We start from the raw sequence: 23,209 nt of genomic DNA, 5'->3' as shown, positions 1-23,209 counted from the left end.
TGTTCCCTACTCTGCAAACTCTCATTCCCAGAAAAAAAAAAAAAAAAAAAAACTATCCTCTTCCTCTGGTCAGCTTACATGTCTCTTCCCCATAAAACCCTTTTACATCATCAACTCTCTTATTCTTCTCTCAACGTGTGATGTGAAGATCTTCCAAAAGATACCGTCCATCTTCCCCATGCATCTAGTCTACATATCAATCAAGATGCAACCTTCCAAAAATATCCTCTAATCTCATTTCCACATGCTCTGGTAAGTACTGTCCTTTCTTTCGGAAATGTGACAGCCCTCTGCATTTTTGGGAGTTATCGAACTCCCATGCAAAAAATAAATAAATAAATAAGCTACAAATTAAAAAAAAAAAAATTCTAATAGAAAATAAATAAATAAATAAAATTAATGCTAATTGGAAAAGAAAAATAGAAAATATCAATACAAGCATATATGAGAAAAACCTAAGGATTAATTCATGCAATAATAATAATGACGATAATAATAATAATAATAATAATAATAATAATAATAATAATAATAATAATAAGATCACTAATCACATGCAATTTTCTGAAAATAAATAAATAAATGAACAAATAAATAGAATAAGAAAAATAAATAAATATCAAATTCATATAATTAATAATCTAAATATTAAACTAAGACACAATAAGAAATTAATTTTTTTAAAAAAAAAACAAAATATCAAATTGACACAATTAAATATCGAAAATTCATATCAAGCAAGCAAAATGAAAATCAAGCCAAATACTCACCTAATCTCAAAAATCAAGCAATCAAGAAATTAATCTTAGGGAATTAAGCCCAAAAAAATCATTTAAGTGATCTAGGTGAAAAAGTGTCTAAGTGACCTAAGTGATGTAGGGTGACAGAAATGTGTCAAGTGACCTAGGAGTGTACCTAATGGGCCAAGTGCATCTAAATGGACTTAGGGTGCCAAGAATGCCAATAACAAACCGGTCGAGTCGGTTGATAAAAATTCTCAAACTTTGACAGAATATTTCTCGAAGAATAAGGAATCCAAAAAAAAAACGGTGCTTAATTTCGAGCTTGGATGACGGAAAAATGATTAAAACAAGCTAGAGTACTCCTGATTTGGATGGGCTTTAGCGAGCTAAAAAAAAACGGTGCGCAATTCCAAGCTTGGAGGAGGGAGAAATGACTAAAACAAGCCAGATTGCTTCTTATTTGGATGGGCTTCGCCGAGCTCCAACTGAACTGAAGTTTTTGTGGAGACCCTAACTCCTGACCTGTAGCGTGATATGAACCAAGGAATTGGCCATGACAGCATTTCATAATGGACCCACGCTCTCACTAAATCAAGCCATAGGTGAACTCTTGTGAGGTCCGAAAACCGATTAAGCTCAACAAGGGATCCATGGTCGTGACCTATAAAAATTGGGTGCATGCAACATCCTTGAGATACATGCAAGTGTCAAGGGACAAAATTGAGGGTCTACAAATTCACCAACCTACTTTACTACAAGGACTTTCAACCTTGAGAGGGCATTAAGCTCATGCTAAAATCAATAAGAGACTCTAACCTATGGATGAGACCTTAATATAGTTACAAATGTTGAAATTGAGCCCTTAAAAAGTATGGCATTATGCAACACATTGAGATTCATTTATAAATTTATTTAACTATGTTTGTTCGTTTTCTTTTATTATTTCATTTACATTAATCGAATATTTGAGTATACACACTCATGTCTCTTACATTGTATATGACTTGAGTGTATTAAGAGTTGCATAGAGGATACAAGTCATCAGTTCCTTATAATTAGATAAGTTATCCACAATTAGTTCATGGATCTGGGCAATCCATTAGAGACTATAGTCCACTACCTCATAATTGTATGGATGGTTTATCTTGATTGTTCGAATGAATTTCTCATGGTGATTGCAACTAGTATATGTGATATATATTAGACAAGACTTACGGTGAATTATAATGTAAGATTATTGATTGTCATGATTCACTAAATTACTATACTGTATAGACTCTCAACCTTGAAATGATACTGAGCCTATACTGAAATCCACACCAAATAAGGAAAGTTTAGGTGAATGAATAAGAAAGCAAGCTCAAGGGGAAGTAATTCTTTTGTGACCTTTTAGGACACTAGAAATGGAATGTTTGGTTTACCTAAGGAAAGAGGAAAATATACATCATTTTCTTTTTGTTGAATATTTAGTGGTGGATTTAACCATTAATTAGAGAGGGTGTCTTTAACCTCGTAATAAGAGTCATGACCTATCTAAAGTAGACTTGATTCTTATGATACTAGAATACCTTACATAGATATATGTAATTTGAAAGCAATACACTTGCTAAATTAATTACCACATTGCCTTAAATGCTCACTTTTCTCTATTAATGCATGAAATGTTTTATTTGTTACAAGAATCATGTCTTATAACCTTATCATTCTGATTCTTACTAATAAAAAATTGATTAAACCTAATTATTTTGACTAGAAAAGAAGCCTAGACATAGTGCTCATGAAAAAACAAATGAAATGGGTAACTCTGAAGTTTGTTCCACCCATTTCTAATAAGCTTTCTAGTAGGAAGAGAAATATGCTCTTTCTAAGTGGAAAAGAATAGGTGAGAAGGCTCCTTATATCATACTTTGGTCTCTTAACAATGTGTTGCTATAGTAGCACATGGGCATTGCCACTACTTATTAAAGATCATATGATAAGGGTACAAGAGATGTTTAGTGATAAGGGTAGGCTAGCTAGACAATTTACCCTAAGATCCATCATGAACACTAAGATGATAGAAGGAACTCTTATTAAAGATCATATGATTCATATGATTGCATTCTTTAATGAGATGGAGATATTTGGATTTGAAATTAATAGGAAAACCAAGGTCAATATGATCTTAAAGACCTTATCAAACTTCTTTTAAGTAGTTTAACTCAATTATACTATAAATAAGTCAATGAGGAGCTTAGTTGAACTGATGAAGGAGCTTTAAATGCCTGAAAGGATTCTCAAGGATATTAGAAGTGTTCACAAGGCAATGAAATGTTCTTCGAATTCTTCCTATAATAATAAGAAGAAAAATACTTTCAAAAAAAGACCAAAGTTGGGAAATACAAGAGCAAGGGAAATGACAAGTGTTTCATTTATGATAAGAAGGGCTCATAGGAGAAGGAATGCCCTAACTACCTAAAGAAAAAGAAAGGAATGTCCCATTCACTTTTAGTTGAATCATGTTTAGTGGTGGATTCCGCCAATTCATGGTAGATAGATTTTGGAGCCACTGGTGGTCATATATATAATTCTTTACAGAGATTTCAATTAAGGAGAAGCCTAAATAAGGGAGATATGTACCTAATTATGGCATCTACTACAAGGATAGTTATGCAAGTAATGAGAGATGTTACCTTAGTTTTAGAAGACAATAAACATCTAGAGCTCAAGGATTGTCTTTATGTACCCGAGTTTGGAAAGAATTTGATTTCAACTTCTAGTTTAAATAAATTGGTTTGTTTAGTTTATTTTAATAAAAGTATTTTTATGAGAAAGAATGATTCATTTATTTGCTTAGGTGCATTAATAGATAATTTGTTTTGAATCACTCTTATTTCTTTGTTGCCTATTGTTGAAAATAATCATGTCTCATTTCAGAAGAAAATACCTAACACAAAGTAACATACTTATGGCATATATGCCCAAGTTATATAAATTTAAATAGAATTTAAAGGTTGGTTGAGTCCAAAACTTTGCATTTCTTAGGTTCAGAAAGCCTTCTAGTCTACAAATCTTGTACAAAAGGTAAAATAATTGAGAGACTTTTTACTTCTAAAGGGGTTAGAACCAAAACATGTCTTAAGTTAGTACATACTAATGTGTGTGGACCTTTTAATGTCTAAGCACATGCAAGGTATGAGTATTTCATCACTTTTATTGATGATTACTCTAGGTTTGGTTATGTTCGTTAGTATTAAGCTCCTAAAAGCAAGACATGATGTAATAAATTTAGATTTAATTGTCCCCTTACTATCCCTTTGGTGTATTGGCATTGATTTAAGTATTCAGCCTGTATTTTTTCCATTGTACATGACTTGGGTGCATTAGTGGACAAAAGATACAAGTCATGGGTTCCTTGTAAGTAAATAAGTTGTCCACAATTACTTCATGGATTTGGGGAATCCAGTAGAGATTGTAGTGCACTATCTCCTAATTGGAGGGATGACTTAACTTGGTTATTTGGATGAGTTTCCTATGGTGAGTGCACTAGTGTATGTGATGCATAATGGACAGGACTTACGGTGGATTATGAAGTAAGACTATCAATTGTCATGATTCACTAAGTTGTTATACTGTATGGACTCTAAACCTTGGGAGGATATTGAGTTTGTGCCAAAATTAATAGGAGGTTTTGACCTATGGGTGAGATCCTAAAGTCGTCATATATCCTTATGAATTAGGTTACTATTGATGGAAGTTGGTGACAATAGTTATTCTCAATAGAGGCACCATAATATCTTATGGATTAAGACTTAGGTCATCTAAAGGACATATGAACATGACATCTGTGTCACTGTAGTAATTCCCTGAGCGGAATTTGACTTGGTCCCTTTATGAGTTAGAGTATGTCATTTGATCATATAATAAGTGGAATTTGTAATTTAAGGATTAGAGAGGTAATCTTGATAAGTGATAATACTACATTGTTAGATTATAAACACTAGTTTATGAGAAGTCTGCATATAGTGGATGGTAGGTCAAGGACCCTGAGCTTTGTTTTGTTGTTATTTACATGGGATATTGGAGTGTAGGTGATTTTCTTTAGTAGAATGTTGAATCTACTTCATAATGGATTACGAGGGAGCCAATACTCCTATTGGTTCCAATGGTCCCCACTCTCAGCTTATATATCATGATGACATGGTTTATGAGGGTTGGATTAGTTCTAGGTTCACTTTTGTGGATAAGGGTGTTTTGGTAATTATGCAAAGTTACATAGGGGATAGTTAACAAGGTCTTTGGATTGGACTAATTGATTAATTATATGACCTTGTGTGGTTAATTAATCAATTAGGATCAGTTTTGAGTTAAATTATGCAATCCAAGCCTTGTTGGGTTGAAGTCACTTTAGTTTAGTTGGAGAACTCTATAATACGTCTTAGGGATTAGGGTTTTCATCACTTTTTGGTAAGAGCCTTCTTCTACCTCCAAAGATAGAGAGAAAGAGTCATAACTTCCTCATCTCAAAAGCCCACACTTTCGAATGTCAAAATCGTGGTTTGAGTCATTCGACATAAGATTTTAAGTGTACAAGACCTTCAGACATGTTTTTCTCAATGAGGAATTGATTTGAGAACATTTAAATCTAGACATGAGTACTATATCCCTAGATCTTTATCCTAATATGGTTTTTATAGCCATATGTTTCCACTGCAATAGTTTAAAAAAGCCTAGGAAGTTTACATATACCCTACAAGTTCCAAGGATAGGGAATGGATAAATTCATATATTCCCAACAGTCATATCATTTCCCTTATCCGTTTTATAGACATTGATTTGGAGTTCCTTATCTTGAGAGGGTTACCACACCAGAGAAAGCTTATGTTATCTTACTGTTTGAGAGTGTATTTGTTCATCATATTTATGCTTTGATATGATTTAGTCATCATTTTTTTTCCTTTTTTTTCTTTCACCCCTATTATTATTTTTGACCTATCCCATCTGTTTTGCCTTTTGGTTCTTCTATATTAAATGTTCCAAGTTTGATATTTTCTTCACATCATTCTTACACATCTCGTTGACAGTTCAATGCTTCTTTATTTCCTTATTCTCACCAGTATATTCACATTAGACATTTTTAAGTCCATTGTTTATGAGATCTTTTGTACATATTACACTTTGCACATGAGGGTATAGGTTTGATCATAGGGTATGTTAAACCAATTTTCTTTCATTTCTTTTACTTATCATCCTAACCTATATTATGTCTCGCGTGTTAAGACCACCATGAGGCCTCAAATGTCATCTTTGACAATCTCTACTTGGATAGGTGTTTGGGGATTTGGTGTATATATAGATATGATCATGCTTTCTCTTTTAGGATATGCTTTTTTTATGCTTAGATCGGGTTTGACAATGGATGTGCCGATGATGACCGATTTCTAACTCAAAGATAGATGGTTGATATTGTCTAACTTCTCATTCTGCCATGCATTGAATGTCACACTGGGACATACCCTCCTTATCTTTGAGAGCTAGTGAGAGAATGTTAGGATAAAACCCTTAAAAGTATGAGTTGATCTTAAAATAATTTGGAATTTATTATTTATTAATGAAGTTTCAGTTTCAATTTTTTCTATTCTCATTTAATGCAATGTACTTTATGAGCATTTTGGTTTGCATCTCTTACCTTATATGTGACTTGAGTGTATTAGGAGTTGTATAAAAGATTAAAGTCATGGGTTCCTAACAAATAAATAATTTGTTCATAGCTAGTTAAAGGTTGTAATGTACTACCTTTTAATTGGATGGATGACTTGTTTTGGTCATCGGGATGGGTTTCCGATGGTGAGTGCACTAGTGTATATGGTTGTACATTGGACGTGACTTATGATATAAGGTTATCAAGTAGTCATGAGTTTACCAGACTTTTACATTGTTGTCTTACAACTGTAAAAGAATATCAAGCTTATATCAAATTTAACAGTGATTTTCATCAACGGGTTAGATCTTAAAGTGATCATATATTCTTTATGAATTAGGTTTATTAATGGAAGCCGATAACAATAGGTATTTTGATTAGAGCCAAAATATGTGATCTAATGACATATATTTAATATGATTTGTGCATTGAATGACATTCAAATCACCTAACTTGACCTAAATTAATGCTAAGGTCTCAGTCATGAGTTTAACTTGTATTTTGGATATTTATCTTAGGTTTAAGGGAAGAAAAGGGTGCAAGTTGAATCACTTTAGATTTTGAAAGATCAATAAAGGGCTAAATGAGGAAATAAGTGAGTCAAGACTCGTGGACTATGAGGAAAGGCAAGGTGAGGATATCATGAGTTTGAAAGATGAGAAATGACCATTATGGAGTAAGAAAGAAGGCAATAAAATATAGGAAATGAGGCATGAAGCAAGATTTAGTTGCAAGGAAATTTAAATACACGAGTATTTAATGTGGTTTGATCAACTATGTTTATATCAATTGATAAAAGAAAATCATTCAACTATTTCATATAGAATATTACGAACTAGCAAACTAAAATATAATTATTGGGTTTTTAAAATATTTCATATTTTCTTACTCCTTACATCTACACTTTGAACCTCAAGTACTTCACTTCATCGAATATTTCTTATTCTTCCTCACATATCTATTCACTATAGTTTTATAAGCTTATTTTCATTTAATAACCTTTTGTTTGAATGACTTATAATATTTATATAATTATTCCTATTAACTTTTCTTATTATATAAGGAAACTTAATATTGCAAACGTATAAAATGTTTTACACTATATTATTTATAAAAAAATAATTTAAATTAATTAGGAATTTGAGATATTTTTAAATAGAAAATCAAGGAGATGAATATAAATATAATTTACTTGTTATTCATGTTGTTGTTTTTGCATTGATTTTACAATATTCATAAAATGTCAAAAACCAAATTGATCAACACTCAATTCACTCAAGGGATGTACACCTAGGTTCAAATTTGATGAAGGATAAGATAAAATATGATATTTTACACTTACTTATTTTTCATATAATATTCAACTAATTAAATATATTTAATAAAAAATAAAAATAATTTTTAAGAATATTTTATTTTGAAAAAAATTCAAATTTCCATATGCTTGGATTCTTTTAAAATATAAGAATAATAATATTGTAGTATATTATTAATTATTTTGTGAAGTATTGTTGAAAATATATTTTGTTTAACATGTATATGATATTTAATAACATAAAATAGTTATCATTTTTCTGTTTTTATAATAAATTTTATTTCAATAATTGCACTTTTATAATATTTCACATTGAATAGAAAATCAAGTTTCTAATGCTATATATTTATGAACTCCTTTTGACCTTATAACGTATTTTAAAGCCATGAGAACCCTAATGAGTTTAAAGCAAATAATATCTACACAATTTAATTGTACTTTTGTAATATATCACATCGGATAGAAGATAAAGTTCATAACGCTGTATATTTATAAGTTTGTCTTAATCTTATATATGTGTTTTAAAGCCTTAAAACCCCTATTGAGTTTAAAACGGATAATATATACATGATTGAGTGAGAGTAATTGCAAATAGTATTAGAACCAATCTCGACCTGTATGTGATAGTTTGTTTACTGTGTAAGGAATGTTTGTTTGTTTGACCAGTGAAACATAACGAGGATGTTGTATCTACATAAGTGATGTTTGTGATATCCCGTAACAAATGGAGAAAGTTCTCCATAAAGGCCTTATTGGACTTAAGAGTAATATGACCTTAGGGCATACAATATCTATGATGTAAAGATTTTGTGCATGTGGTTACAACTTTGACTATTTATTTTTATTTTAATAAAACAGAAATTAAAAATAAAATCAGAAACAGCATATCTTAAAATTTTATGTTATTTTCTCTTTTTATAAAAATTTGCCTATGCTCACTGTGAAGCCTGAGCTCACTGAGCATTCAGAATATTTTCATTGCAGAATTCTACATTTTCCCACCCAAATTTCCGGGAAAAGAAAATGATGGAAAATGCGGGAAAATTTGTGGTCTCATCAAGTAGTAGAGAGGAGGAAGATGCCAAGGCCAAGAAACCGAGGATGCGTTTGGAGAGGAAGCGAACAAGAGAGGAGGAGCTAAAAGTGCTCTCCGATTTGAGCGTTTTCCAGAACCTCGCGGCGATGCTAGAGGCTGAGAAATTCAGGAAAAAGAAAAAAGAAGAAGAAAGAAGAAGAAGAAAAACGTTGAAGTTGGAGCTCAAGAGGATGGTGCTGTATGTGCTATTAACTCTTCTCTGTTTTCTGTTTGGTTCTCGGGAAAGACTGGTAGTAAAAGAAAAAAGTGCTAGCTCTAAAGCAATTTATTTTTCTCGCTTTCATACGAATCTTGCATTTTCAGTTGCTTTGATCGATTCATCATTTTAAAATGTTTTGGATTGCTTCTTTTTTCCTTTGGTTTCTATATAAACACTAAATTTCCCCTGTTTATGCTTTAATCGAAAATGGTTGGTCTAGGATTTGTTTCAGCTTGCTGGGTCTGGATATTTAGAAATGATCGAGCTTTACCCTTTTAATATTATGCTCACAGGTCACAGCATCGTTTTTATAGGTTAATGTTGCGAAGGAAAAAAAGCAGGGAGGCTCGGTTAAAGACGCGGAATCAAATAACTTATTGGTATCGGAAAATGTTGTGCCTCAAAAGCCTTTGGTGAGTTTTAAACTTGATATATGTTTTTAGGATTTTCCCTAGTCATACCCTAAATACCTAATTATAATAAAATTTTAGTTTACATCATTGATTGGATATTAGGTTGGTAAATAAAAGTATTGCTGATCCTGCAGTCTGATCTGAGTCTTGAATTGCTAGATCAAATATCTTTAAAAATAATTCTCTGGATTATTTCTTTTTGTATTTGTTTTTATTTGTGATGAAATGCAGTGTTTGAGAGAAAAGAAAATCTGAGAGAGGATTCTGGAAAATGAACTATTATTTGTCTCAGAAGGGTTGTTTGGACAGATAACCCCAAATAATTATGAAATTGGAAAAATAGCTCTCTTTGTGATATTTTGGAGCCATGACCCTCTTTAGACATTTTGACCTCCTTTATTTCCCTCCTAAAGGACCAAAACTTCATTCCAGGTTTTATTTCCCTACCATTTTAGCTACTCATCTCTCTCTAAAAACTCATTTTGTTTTGTCTTTGTGAAGTTTCTTAGGCTCTTTGTCTGCATTGTCAAGCCCTGCCATAGCTTTATCAATTCAGTTCGACTTTTTCTTACCATCATAGCTTCATCTTCATCTCAAGACTTGCAAATGATTGATTCTTTTGCATCCTGAGATTCAAGATAGAGGCAAGTACTCTTATGCAAGATTTCTTCATACAATTATAGTATGATCTGAAGTAAAACATACCTGGTTATTTTGTTGGATTTTTTGGGTTTTTGTTGGCAGATGATGAACATGTCAAAGATTGATGTTGTCCTCTTTTATATATTGTGATATGGAGTATAAAAGATTGATTCTTTTGTATCTTTAGATATCAAGATAGAGGTAAATACTCTTATGCAAGATTTCTCTGTACAAATATAGCATGATCGGAAGTGAAACATACTTGGTTATTTTGTTGGATATTGAGGGGTTTTTTTTTTCCTTATTATTATTATTATTATTATTATTATTATTATTATTTATTTATTTTTTTTACAGATGATGATTGAGTATGTAAAAGATTGATGTCCTCTTTTATATATTGTGATAAGGAGTATAAAACATGGGATTGGTTTTTTGTATTTTTTTTTTGTATATTGGATAATTGAACTTGTAATTTATTAATCAATATCAACTAATTTTTAATGAAAAGTGAAGTCACTTGTTTTTTAATATTTTATGGATCTCATTTATTTTACAAAAAACTTATGTTAAGTTGTATGAATATTTTTGTATGTTGTTCAACTAAGATTAAATTTTATTTACAAAATATATAACAATTTAAGTTTTCCATCACAATTGATGCACATGAACTACATTGTGGTTAAGTTTTATTTATAGAGAACTTAACCCTTGTTAAGTTATCAATCATAATGGTCATTTGAACTATATTATGATTAAGTTTCAGTTACTTAAAGCTTAACTATAGTTAAGTTATTAGTCATAATGGTCATTTGAATGATACTAAGGTTAAGTTTCATTACCAAGGAACTTAATTAGGATTAAATTTTCGTTCAAAATGTGCATGCATCTAGACTAAACTATGATTAAGTTTACCAAAAATCATCATAATATTCCATAGATGAGATTTGTCGCTTACCAACATTAAACCTTACTATACAAATAAAATTTTTCAACCCCTTTTAAGCTTTTTGTTTGCCTCTCTTAACTCCTTTCTCATTTTTTTTTAATAAAAGAAAAAATGGAAATAGAGGGAGAGAGAGAGAGAGAGAGAGGAGAAGATAGAAGAAAAAGGATTAATTGATTAAATGGAATGAACAGATCCCAAATTTGTAAAACTAATCTCTCCCATTTTTGAACTTGAAGAGTAATCCATTTTTGACATAAATACCCTTAAACATTTTCATCATTTACATGTGTGTTTAAAAAAAAGGGTTATTTTTACAAGAAAAAAGTGAGGGCCTTCTTGCCCAAAATGGATATTTTTTGGGTAAAAAAAAGCGGGAGGTTAGATTTGCAATTTCATGTTTATTTTGTCCCTTTTAATCGGTTATCCCAAAGAAAAAGGTGTTGACTATTTACATCATTCAATTACTTGTAGCCAATGATAAAGATTAGAAGAAAGAATAGTGAGGATTCCTTTTCGTTTATTGTAGAGCAAAAAGTAAGGAAAAAAAAAAAAGAAACTATGAAAAAGGAGATTGGTGTTTTGGAGGAAAACTAAATAGAAAGGGGTATTTTTTTTGTCAAAAATGTGTCACATATCAAGATTTAAAACGCTGGAGGTCATTTTTACAAATAAGGGTATTATTTGAACCCTTTTATCCAAATAACCCATCCCAAAATCACCGATTGATCTCTTTCTTTATGGCTATTTGTAGTTACAGTGAATTAGTTAGAACTCCTAGCAACTTGATGACCTCGCATTGCCATTAAACTATCTATTGCTTTATTCCTTAACACACACCCTAAAAAAAAAGGGTGAGTTAGTAATAGTTAGAATATATTATACAATTGTGAGTTAGTGTATATTATACAATTGTGATTTATACAAACTGTATATTATTTTGTATAGTAGTCTATTATTTTGTATAATTGACTATCCTAAAATAGCTTTGTGTATCTTGTGTAAATAGGCTTGAGATATATGGAAAAAGTATTCAACAATTTATCAAGTTGGTATCAAAACTAGAGCAAAGAATTGCTGCTGCTGCCTAGTTGACTCTTTTTCCATCCTTTTTTTCACCCTCTTCGTTACAATATCATGTTTGGAAAAATAGTTTTAAGTGTTTCTAATATCAAAAAGTCATCCATGGTGACCATTCATGTGACTGCCTTTCCAACAATTTCTATTGAGTTGAATGGTGCCAATTATCGTGTATGGTCTCAAATTTTGGAGATTCATATTGCTGTTAGGATTGAGCTTTAGAAAGTATGACATGATGTAACAAATTGAGATTCATCTATAAATCTATTTATTTATTATTCTTGGTTTCCCTTAAATTATCCCATTTGTAATAATTGGTTATTTGTATATATACGTCTCACATCATTTGCATTGTACATGATTTTGGTGTATTAGAAGTTGCACAAAAGATCCAAGTCATGGGTTCCTTACAGAGTGATGAGTTGTCTACAATCGGTTCATGGATTTGGGCAATTCATCTGAGATTGTAGTGTGCTACCTCCTAATTGAAGGGATGACTTGTCTTGGCTGTCGGAATGGTTTTCCTATGGTAAGTGCACTAGTGCATGTGATGCGCATAGGAAAGGACCTATGATGAATGATGATGCAAAACCGTCAATTGTCATGATTCACCAAACTACTATATTGCACGGACTTTTAACTTTGAGAGGAAATTGAGTCTGTGCCAAAGTCAAGAGGAGATTTTGACCTATGGGTGAAACCCTAAAGTGGTCATATATCCCTATAGATTGGGTCACTGTTGATGAAGGCTGGTGACAATAAGTATTCTCAATATAGGCATAATGATATCTCATGGATTGAAACAGTGTGTTATCTTGGGTGATCCAAATGACATGTGATTTAGAAGACTATGACCATAACATTTCCTTTAGTGGAAATTTGACATATGTTCCTTAGAGTTAGAGCATGTCAATTGATCACATAAAAAGTGAGATGTGTAATTCAAGGATTGGAGAGACAATCTTGATAGGTGATAGTACTACCTTGTTAGATTACAGATACCAGTTCATGGGGAGTCTGCATGTAGTGAATAGTAGATCATGGACCAGAGCATCGTCTCGTTATTTACATAAGGTACTGGAGTGTAATTGATTTTCTTTAGTGAAATGTTGAATCAACTTCAAAATTGGATTTTGAGGGAGCCAATACTCTTATGGGTCTCAGTGGTTCTCACTTTGAGCTCATATACCATGATGACATGATTTATGAGAATTGAATTGACTCTTGGTTCACTCTTGTGCATAATGACATTTAGGTAATTATGCAAGGTTGTATAGGGGATAGTGAAAAAGTTCTTTGAATTGTGCTAATTGATTAATTAGATGACCTCGTGTAGTTAATTAATCAATTATGACACATTTTGGGTTAGATTAAGAGACTCAAACCTTGGTGGGCTCAAGTCACTTAAGCTTAGTAAGGAACCTTATAAATACTCTCTTAGGGACTAGGTTTTTCATAACCTTTTGAGAGACAATTGTCTTCCACTTTTAGAGAGAGAGAGCTTAGGATTCCTCCCTTCCAAAGCTCACACTTTGGAGTGCCAAGATCGTGGTTCAAGTCATTAGACGGAAGATCTTGGGTGCACGAGACTTCCATATTCTTCGTTCTTCATTTTCATCGAGTGGAATTGGTTTGAGAACATCCAAATTAGAGGTAAATTTTTCTAATGGCTTTTCTCTAGTTCCTATCTTGTTAAAAATTTTGATTTTTGCTTCCATTGCATAGGATCTAGAGGCCTAGGGTAGCTTTTGCATGCACCTATTCAATCTAGGGTAAGGGAACAAAGTAATCCAAGGTTCCCAACAATTGATGGTAGAAAGAAGAAGGGTTATATCACAGGAAGGAAGGTTGCACCAACATAGGATGACCCAAACTATGATGATTGGGAGGCTGAAGATGCTCTAGTCAAGTCTTAGCTCATCAATTCCATGATTGACAAGCTGATGTCACACTTTGTGTAGTATGGAATGGCTAAGAAGGTTTGGGATGCGGTCAATAGGAGCTATCTTGATGTCTCTGACTCTTCTCAAGTATATGAACTGATGAAGAAATCCTTTCAATCACACCAGGGTGGTTGCCCCCTTGCAGAATACTACAATGAGTTAAACTCAATATTCATGGAGTTTGATTATTGAAGGCCCAATGATATAACATGTTGTTGGAAAATCTACCAGTTGGAAATTCTGGCAGATTGTGTGGCAGATTATTGAATATTTTTCCAGCCCATATGAGCTGTAATAACTGTATACTCCCAGGATTTTTTCCTTTCTTAGCATTCTTGACTTTTCTTATTTATCTTTGATAGCATGATCGTAGGCATTATTTCCTAGGCTATTTTTATACAGCTATTTTGTATATATTCATATGTAATCCTATACCAAAAAAGAGAGCAGAAAGCATTTCACAAAAAGGTTCTAGATCTGAATGAGAACATGGTATCGGAGTTAGAATTTTCTTTGCCTAATCACTAGCATTCCAATGTCCTGTGCCTTGATTGTCAGGAATTTTTTTCAGATCATATCTCATTAGTTTCTGACCTTCTGTTAGAAACGTTGCTTTAGATTAGGCCTTCATTGCCCCTATTTTTTTGACCTTCATATCCTTTCTTTCCCTCATAATGTCAAACACTTCAAAGGTTGATTCTTCAATATTGAGCCAAACCACAATCCAACAATCAACACCACTTGCTGAATTCCTGAATATAGTAGGATCCTTCAAACTCAATGGGGTAAATTATTTAGAGTGGTCACAGTTGGTAAAGACTTATATTAAGGGCAAAGGGAAGTTTAGTCATCTCAGTGGACCTGTTGTAAGGATGATCCAAGGTTTGTCCTATGGGATGAAGAAGACTCTCAAATCATGTTATGGCTTTGGAACTCTATGCAACCGGAGATAAGCCGTACATGCATGTTCCTCTCAACAACTAAGGAAATTTGGGAGTCTGTGTGTCATACCTATTCTAAGGTAAGGGATGCAGCCCAAATGTATGAACTAAAGACAAGGATTCACAACACCAAACAAGGTATTCTTTCCGTAACTGAGTACTGCAATGTTATTAAAAGTCTTTGGCTTGAACTTGATTAATATCAGAATTTAAGAATGAAGTGCAGCATAGATGCAGCAATGCATCAAGAGTTCATTGAACGAGAGAGGGTGTATGATTTCTTGGCGGGTTTGAATGTGGAATTGGATCAAGTACGAGTCCAAATTCTTGGGAAAGAGCCACTGCCATCTCTAAACGAAGCCTTTGCAATAGTCAGAGGAGAAGAAGGAAGGAAAAATATAATGTTAGAAAAGGGAAACACCATGGATAGATCTGCTTTAGCCATCTCAAAACCAAATGGAAATGAAGGAAGTGCTGCGGCTAATGCTGCAAACTCTGGTAGAAACGAAAGGAAGAAAACAAGTGAGAAAGACTCCTTATGGTGCAGCTATTGCAAGAAAAATAGGCACACAAGGGAGACATGCTGGAAGCTCCATGGTAAGCCCCTAAATTTCTTCAAGGGGAATGGGGGTAAAGGGGTTAATTCTGGCTATAAATCACAAGCCAATCTTGTTGAAATTGGAGGAAAACAGCAGGAAGAAAGCTTTGGCCAAGAAATGGAGCTCAACAAGGAGGAAATTGACAAACTCAAAAGATTCATTTCCAAGCTAGAAAAACCTGAGAGAGTCATTTTGCTCAAACAGGTAAGTATTCCTTCTCCTTGAGTGCCTCTAAAATTCAGTTTTCCAGTCCATGGATCATTGATTCAAGGGCTTCAGACCATATGACCAATTCTTCAAAAGTCTTTTCTAATTACATTCCATGCCCGGGAAATCAAAAGATCAAAATTGCTGATGGTACCTTAGTAACCGTGGTTGGTTAAGGAAATGTCTTCTTAACATCTTCTCTGACATTAAGAAATGTCTTACATGTTCCAAAACTATCAGTAAATTTGCTATTCCTCAAACTACTAAGGACCTAAATTGCTCAGTCAACTTTACACAATCTGAATGTTATTTTCAGGACCTTCTTACGAGGAAAGTGATTAGGCATGCTAGAGAAGAAGGGGGACTGTTTCTCCTTGAAGTTGATAGTGGCACAACATGTCCTACTCCTCATATGTATTTATCAAAGCATCATACTCCAGCCGAGGAACAAGTTTGGTTATCCCATTTTCGTCTTGTTCATCCACCTTTTTTATTGTTGAAAAAAATATTTCCTAATATATTTGAAAAACTAAATGTTCAAAACTTCCATTGTGATGTTTGTGAATATGTTAAACATCACCGCGTGTCTTTTCCTTTAAGTAATAAGAAAAGTTTTGTTCCATTTAGTTTGTTTCATATGGATGTTTGGGGACCTACTAAAGTTCATAGCATTTATGGAGTGAGTTGGTTTGTTTTGTTTGTTGATGATTGTACTTGATTTACTTGGGTATATCTCATGAAACAAAAACCGAGGTTAGCACAATCTTCCCAATTTTTCAAAACCTGCTAAAAAATCAGTTTGATGCAAAGATCTTAGGAATAAGGTTAGACAATGGAAAAGAGTATTTTAATCAATACCTTACACCTTATCTCCAAAAAGAAGGAATCATACATTATTCATCTTGTAATGATACTCCCCAACAAAATGGGATAGCCGAACGTAAGAATGGGCATCTATTAGAGATCACTAGAGCATTGATTTTTCAAATGAATATTCCAAAGTCATTTTGGGGAGAGGCTGTCTTGATTGCTACATACCTCATAAATAGGCTACCCTCTCCGATTCTTAACTATTCTAGCCTTGTTGAAACACTTTCTAGATTTTTTCCAAAATTTGATGGTTTCAACCACCTTTCCCCAAGGATTTTTGGGTGTGTGGCCTTTGTACATATCTATGCTCATCAAAGATCTAAACTTGACCCAAGAGCCCTTAAATGTATCTTTGTTGGTTTTTCTCCTACAAAAAAAGGGTTATAAGTGCTATCACCTAGCTTCTAAAAGGTTTTTTGTCACTATGGATGCATCATTCAATGAAAAACAACTTTTTTTTTTCTAATCCTTATCTTCAGGGGGAGCCTTTTGCAGAAGATAAGGAATTCTTTCCTAGCCCAGCCACTCTTTCTATCCTAGAAAACTCCACCAAAACTGTCCAAACTAAGGGATCAGATTTTTCCATGGCAGTCACTCTAGAAAATACCAAAAAACCAGCCCCTGAAAATGCCTCAAACACTGCACCAGTAATGCCAGATTTTTCTATAGCTGTTACTTCAGAAAATACCCAAGCAATTGCCCCAGAGAATGCCTCAGAAACTGCACCAGAAGCTGTCCCTGAGTTACCCAGATTTGAATCCTATATGCAAAGTTCAGAGGGGGAGGATCTTCAAGTGCTACTCAAGGTCTATTCAAGGAGGAAGCAACTGGCCCCAGAAACTCCACATGCCCCAGTCATTCAACCAGAAAAAGGTACTAATTCTATTGATCTTGATGAGCAAAAAAAGGGCAATGATTTCCTTTGCCTTAATGATCTTGATTTGCCTATTGGAAAGAAAAAAGACAATGTACTCAACACCCCTTGAGCCATTTTGTTTCCCATGAAAAACTATCACCTACTTACCAAGCCTTTGTCTCAAAACTAAATTCCATAGAGACACCAAAAACTGTCCAAGAGGCACTTAGAAATGACAATTGGAGGAAAGCAATGATGGAAGAAATGAGTGCACTAATAAAAAATAACACATGGGAGGTTGTTGATCTTCCCATAGGAAAAAGGAAGGTGGGTTGCAAATGGGTGTTTACCACAAAGTTTAGGGCTGATGGCACACTAGAAAGATACAAAGCAAGACTAGTAGTAAATGGGTATACTCAAACTCATGGAATTGATTACCATGAAACCTTTGCACCTGTGGCAAAGATGAACACTATTCGGATTTTATTGTCCTTAGCTACTAATCTTGATTGGCCATTGTAACAACTAGATGTCAAGAATGCCTTTTTACATGGAGACCTAGAAGAGGAAGTCTACATGGAAGTGCCATTGGGGTTGGAAGAAAAATTTGAGCAAGGCAAAGTATGCAAGTTCAAGAAGGTTCTTTATGGACTTAAACAGTGACCTAGAGCTTGGTTTGGAAGATTTACTAAGGCAATGAAGAGTATGGGATATAACCAGAGTTAAGGGGATCATACCTTATTCTTCAAACAGATAGAAATGAACAAGGTAATAGCCCTTATTGTATATGTTGATGACATTGTCTTGACAGGAAATGACCCTGCAAAAATGGAGAAACTAAAAAGGCGACTAGCTAAGGAATTTGAAATCAAAGACCTAGGGAAGCTCAAATACTTCCTAGGGATTGAAGTTGCACACTTCAATGAAGGAATCATCATCTCACAATAGAAATACATTCTAGATCAACTAAAGGAGATAGGAATAAGTGGTTGCAAACTGGTAGAGACTCTAATAGAACAATCTCATAAGCTAAATGAAGGAAAAGGAAGCATTCCAATGAATAAAGAAAGATATCAACGCCAAGTGGGGAAATTGATATACTTAGCTCACACAAGGCCTGACATAGCCTATGCAGTAAGTGTGGTAAGTCAATTTATGCATGATCTTAGAGAAGTGCACATGGAAGCATTATTTAGAGTGCTAAAGTACCTAAAGTCTTCACCTAGCCAAGGCATTCATTTCAAAAGGGGAAGAAGTCTGATCCTAGAAGCATACACGGATGTTGATTGGGCTGGGTCAATAATAGATTGAAGATTAACATCAAGGTATTGCGCGTTTTTAGGAGGAAACTTAGTGACCTAGAGAAGTAAGAAGCAATCAGTGGTAGCAAGGTCTAGTGCAGAAGCAGAATAGGGCTATGACACATGGAATCTGTGAGCTTCTTTGGATCAAGATAATACTAAGTGACCTTGGAATCAAATGGAAAGAACCTATGAAACTCTACTGTGACAACAAGTCAACCATTAGCATTGCACACAATCCAGTGCAACATGATTGAACTAAGCACGTGGAAGAAGACCGACATTTTATAAAAGAGAAGCTTGAAAATGGGTTGATTTGCACTCCTTATATTCCTACAAAGCGGTAGTTGGGTGATATTCTAACAAAGGGGCTTCCTACTCGGCAGTTTCAAACTATCTTAAGCAAGCTGGGAATGAGAAATATTTATTCCTCAACTTGAGGGGGAATGTTGGAAAATTTGCTTGTTGGAAATTCTAGTCGATTGTGTGACAAATTATTGAATATTTTTCTAGCGCATATGAGCTATAATAATTGTATAGTTGTACATAGAATCTCCTAGGAATTTTTATTTTCTTAGCGTTCTTTACTTATTTATCTTTGATAGCATGATTGTAGGCATTATTTCCTAGGCTATTTTTATACAATTATTCAGTATATATTCATATGTAATCCTATATGAAAAAAGAGAGCAGAAAGCATTTCACAAAAAGGTTCTAGATTTGAATGAGAACAAGTGTGTAATTGATATTGAGAAACAAAGGAAGCGTACTATTGAGGATTGAGTTTATATATTTCTTACAAGTCTTGATCACAATTTGGATTAGGTTAGTGATCGTGTTTTGGCCAACTCTCCTTTACCAAGTCTAGAGGAAGCCTATTCACTAGTTCATCGTGAAGTGTAGGGGTGGGTTACCATGGAAATAGAAGATCACTCCGAGTCTTCTACAATGGTTGTCCATAAGAAGAACATATGACTAACATCTTTTACTCCTATTGACTCTTTTTCTTGCGTTTGTACTCATTGCAATAGCACCAAATATATGGTAGATGTTTGATGGAAGAAGCATGGTTATCCAGAGTGCTACAAGCTTAAGCAAGCTGAAAGGAAGAACAAGAAATCTACTCAGGTTTTCCTTACTGACGCCATTCCTCTAGCTTCTACTTCTCAGGTTTCTCGATTGTCTTCTCAAGAATGTAATTCTAGATTGGCCTTTATTTTCATTGCCTCTAACACTTGGGTTACTGATTTAAGGGCCATTGATCATATGAATAGTAATTCTTCCTTACTTGATTCTTTAAGGCCCTTACCTATTAAGTCTATTTAGATTGCTAATGGGACTCTTATACTGATTTCTGGAGCTGAGAATGTCTCACTTTCCCTCACACCCTCCATGTCTTTTGTTTTAGTTGCACCTAGTCTCTTTAATAGTCTTCTTTCCATTAGCACGATTACCAAACATTTTAATTATGAGCATTTTGGATTGCATCTCTTACATTGTATGTGATTTGAGTGCATTAGGAGTTGCAAAAAAGATCCAAGTCATGCAATCCTTGCTAGTAGATGATTTATTCACAAGCGGTTCATGGGATTAGACAATCCATTTGAGATTGTAGAGTACCACCTCCTAATTGGAGGAAAGACTGGTCTTGGCCGTTGGGATGAGGTTCCCATGGTGAGTGCATTAGTGTAAATGGTTACACATTGGATAGGACCTATGATAAGTCATGACGTAAGGTTATCCAGGTAGTTATGACTTCACCTAGGTGCTATACTGTATTGTTTCTTAACGTTGTGAGAATATTGAACTTGTGCCTAAATTAGTAGTGGCTTTGACCTACGGGTGAGATCCTAAAGTGATCATATATTTCCTATGGATTGAGTTATTGTTGATGAAAGCGGGTGGCAATAGGTTTTCTCAACAGAGGCACCATGATATCTCATAGATTTTGAAACTGTGTGTCCCCTTGGGTGATCCTAAGGATGTGTAATAATGAAATCTTTGGGCTTGCAGTAATTACTTTAGTAGAATTTGACAAGTTATTCCTTGGAATGAAGGATAAGTCTGAATTCTCTTTGTCTACAAACAAGGAAGCTAATATGTAATGCGATTATGAATCTTATGGAGAGTTTGATCTCTTAGGATGAACATGGCGACATGCTTAACATATGCAAATCAGATGGGAAGTGGTGTTTCTAGTGGTGATGGGTGAGGAACGTGTAAGAACCTGCCCTTAACAGGGGAATAACAATTGAAAATGATTGCTAATACCCTGCAGAATGGGGAGTGAAAGGAGGAATCTGCTCAAGGAGGGGCTTGCGTCTGATTAGCTAGTTGGTGAGGCAATAGCTTATCAAGGCGATGATCAATAGTTGGTCCGAGGGCATGATCTGACACATTGGGACTAAGACATGACCTAGACTCCTACGGGAGGCAATAGTGGGGAATTCTCTGCAATGGGTGAAAGCTTGATGGAGCAAGTCTCTGAAAGTGAAGGTCATTAATGTTCTCTTACTCTTTATAGGTTTTTCTACCTCTTGTGGCATGTAGCATGATTGTCTACCTTAATTAGCCAAATTTTTGCTTGGGTACTTGTAAGGTGAAGTTTTACAAGACAATGGAATGGTAACATGTCTTCAATTTGAGAGTTGTTTGAGAGATGGGTTCATGATACTTACAAAAAGAATTCTTTAGTCACTGAGTTTGGACTGGACATAGATTTCTGGTTCAAGGGTGGAGTTAAAGTCCAGGATCAACTCTGGAAAGGTCTTCTATGGGAGCTTTGACAGGAATCCCAGCTCTTAACCATGAATGCTATGAGTGGTTTCTCTGGTGGGTCTAGCGCAAGTTGAAGAGAGCTCTGTTCTGGCTAATTGAGTTGCTTGTATGAGGAGATATGAGCCTCTCCCTCTTGGATTGAGGGTCAAGTGGCCTAGAACTCTCTATTCCTGGAGGGTCATTGGGAACTCCGGCTAGTTGTGCTTGTTGTTTTAAGAGTCAGAATTCATTTTAAAAATATATTATATATTTTTATTTTTAGATTTTTCTTCAATAGTTACAGTTTCAAAAATGTTTTCCTTGAGCTTGGTAATTCTAACAATTGCATTATTTCAGGTCGATGCTGCATATGAAGATAAGGCAAATACTGTTATAGCTGCAGAAACAGCTGACTCATGTGAAACAAAACCAATTGAAATATCAGAGAAATGTGTGCTGGAAAAGGTTCTACTGAGTTCATTTTTTACCTTAAGCTTCTTATATATTGTTTCAGGATCTGAGTGGTATTTGTCTTACCCTGTAGTAAATTATTTCTTCAAGGTCCTTTCTTTCTTCTTGTGGGAAAATATATTACTGCAATAACTTGTTCTGTTTAGTCAAAATGTGATTGGTACTATTCAATGAATCTTGCTTATGATGATTTGCTCAAAATTTTATCACATAGAGATACATGGACGCAAAAACGAACACATGTACACACCCACCAAAAAAAAGGGAGAGTTATGAAAAGGATGACCAAAATGATTCAGTATAAAAACTATATAATGTCATCTACTGCAGTTTGTCATGGAATTTAATTTCTGCCATCCCTTGGGGGTCTTAACTTGTAGGATTTGAGCTTCACAATTGACAAGGAGAGGGGGTTGCAAAAGCCTAAGAGACAATGCAAGAAAAATGAAGTGATGAGTTCTTTAGATGAGTTCAAAATGCTTTCAGATCTAAGTAACTTCAAGAATCTTGCTGCAATGATGGAAGCTGAAGCATTTATGAGGAAGAAGAAGATAAAGAGGAGGAAAAAGAAGAGAAAGATAGAATTTGAAGCTCAAGATGAAATAACTGTATGCACTGGAGACTTATTCCTGTTTTCTGGTTTTATTTGGTTGTGGGAAAAGAATCAGTAAAAGGAAAGAAGGGTTCCAGGACCAAATGAAGCCTTTCCTTTTTTCTTTCTTTTTTCCCATTTCATGATCATTCTTCAATTGCAAGGTTCATTGGTTTGGTTGATTCACATAGCTATAATTTTGTTTACCCTTTTAAACGTGAGTTTCAAATTCAAGTGCGCTGCTTGATACTTTCATGTGGTTCTTTAATTTCTTTTTTTCTTTTTTCTTTTTAACCTCTTTCTTATTAATTCAATCTGTAATTTTTTGGCTTGATTCTTGATATTTGTTTCTTTGTGGGCACTGTTTCAATTGGATTTTGTTTTAGACACTGCAGTTTCAAGCCTGGTTTAGTTTATATTATATTTGCACATATCTATGGAGGGACAGGTATTTGGATGGATTTTGTTTCTTGATATATATAAATATACACACATTCTTGATAATTTTTTTTTCTTTGTTGGCACTGTTTCATTTGGATTTTGTTTCAGCCTCTGCAG

General features: G+C 34.1%; 1 protein-coding gene across 16 annotated transcripts in view; it reads left to right on the top strand.

The window, feature by feature from the left end:
- The first annotated feature begins 8,676 nt into the window (after positions 1 to 8,676).
- The window catches only part of LOC117920112, an 81,024-nt gene continuing 66,491 nt past the window's right edge, over positions 8,677 to 23,209 (top strand). For 10 of the 16 annotated variants that reach the window (XR_004652201.1, XR_004652200.1, XR_004652197.1 and 7 more), the window contains exons 1-5: positions 8,677 to 9,012; positions 9,348 to 9,446; positions 16,121 to 17,547; positions 21,946 to 22,053; positions 22,440 to 22,667. Coding sequence is in view for 3 of the 16 variants with exons in the window: in XM_034837472.1 (XP_034693363.1) it covers positions 17,383 to 17,547; positions 21,946 to 22,053; positions 22,440 to 22,667 (501 nt within the window). In the remaining 13 variants the exon portion in view is untranslated. Of the gene's footprint in view, positions 9,013 to 9,347; positions 9,447 to 13,499; positions 15,802 to 16,120; positions 17,548 to 21,945; positions 22,054 to 22,439; positions 22,668 to 23,209 lie in introns of those variants that run through there. The other 6 variants (XR_004652196.1, XR_004652195.1, XR_004652194.1 and 3 more) reach the window with 6 other exon arrangements.

The sequence above is a fragment of the Vitis riparia genome, chromosome 8, assembly GCF_004353265.1.
Source record: "Vitis riparia cultivar Riparia Gloire de Montpellier isolate 1030 chromosome 8, EGFV_Vit.rip_1.0, whole genome shotgun sequence".
Taxonomy (NCBI): domain Eukaryota; kingdom Viridiplantae; phylum Streptophyta; class Magnoliopsida; order Vitales; family Vitaceae; genus Vitis; species Vitis riparia.
The sequence above is the reverse complement of the archived record's forward strand: the minus strand, read 5'-3'. Positions and strand labels throughout refer to the sequence as shown.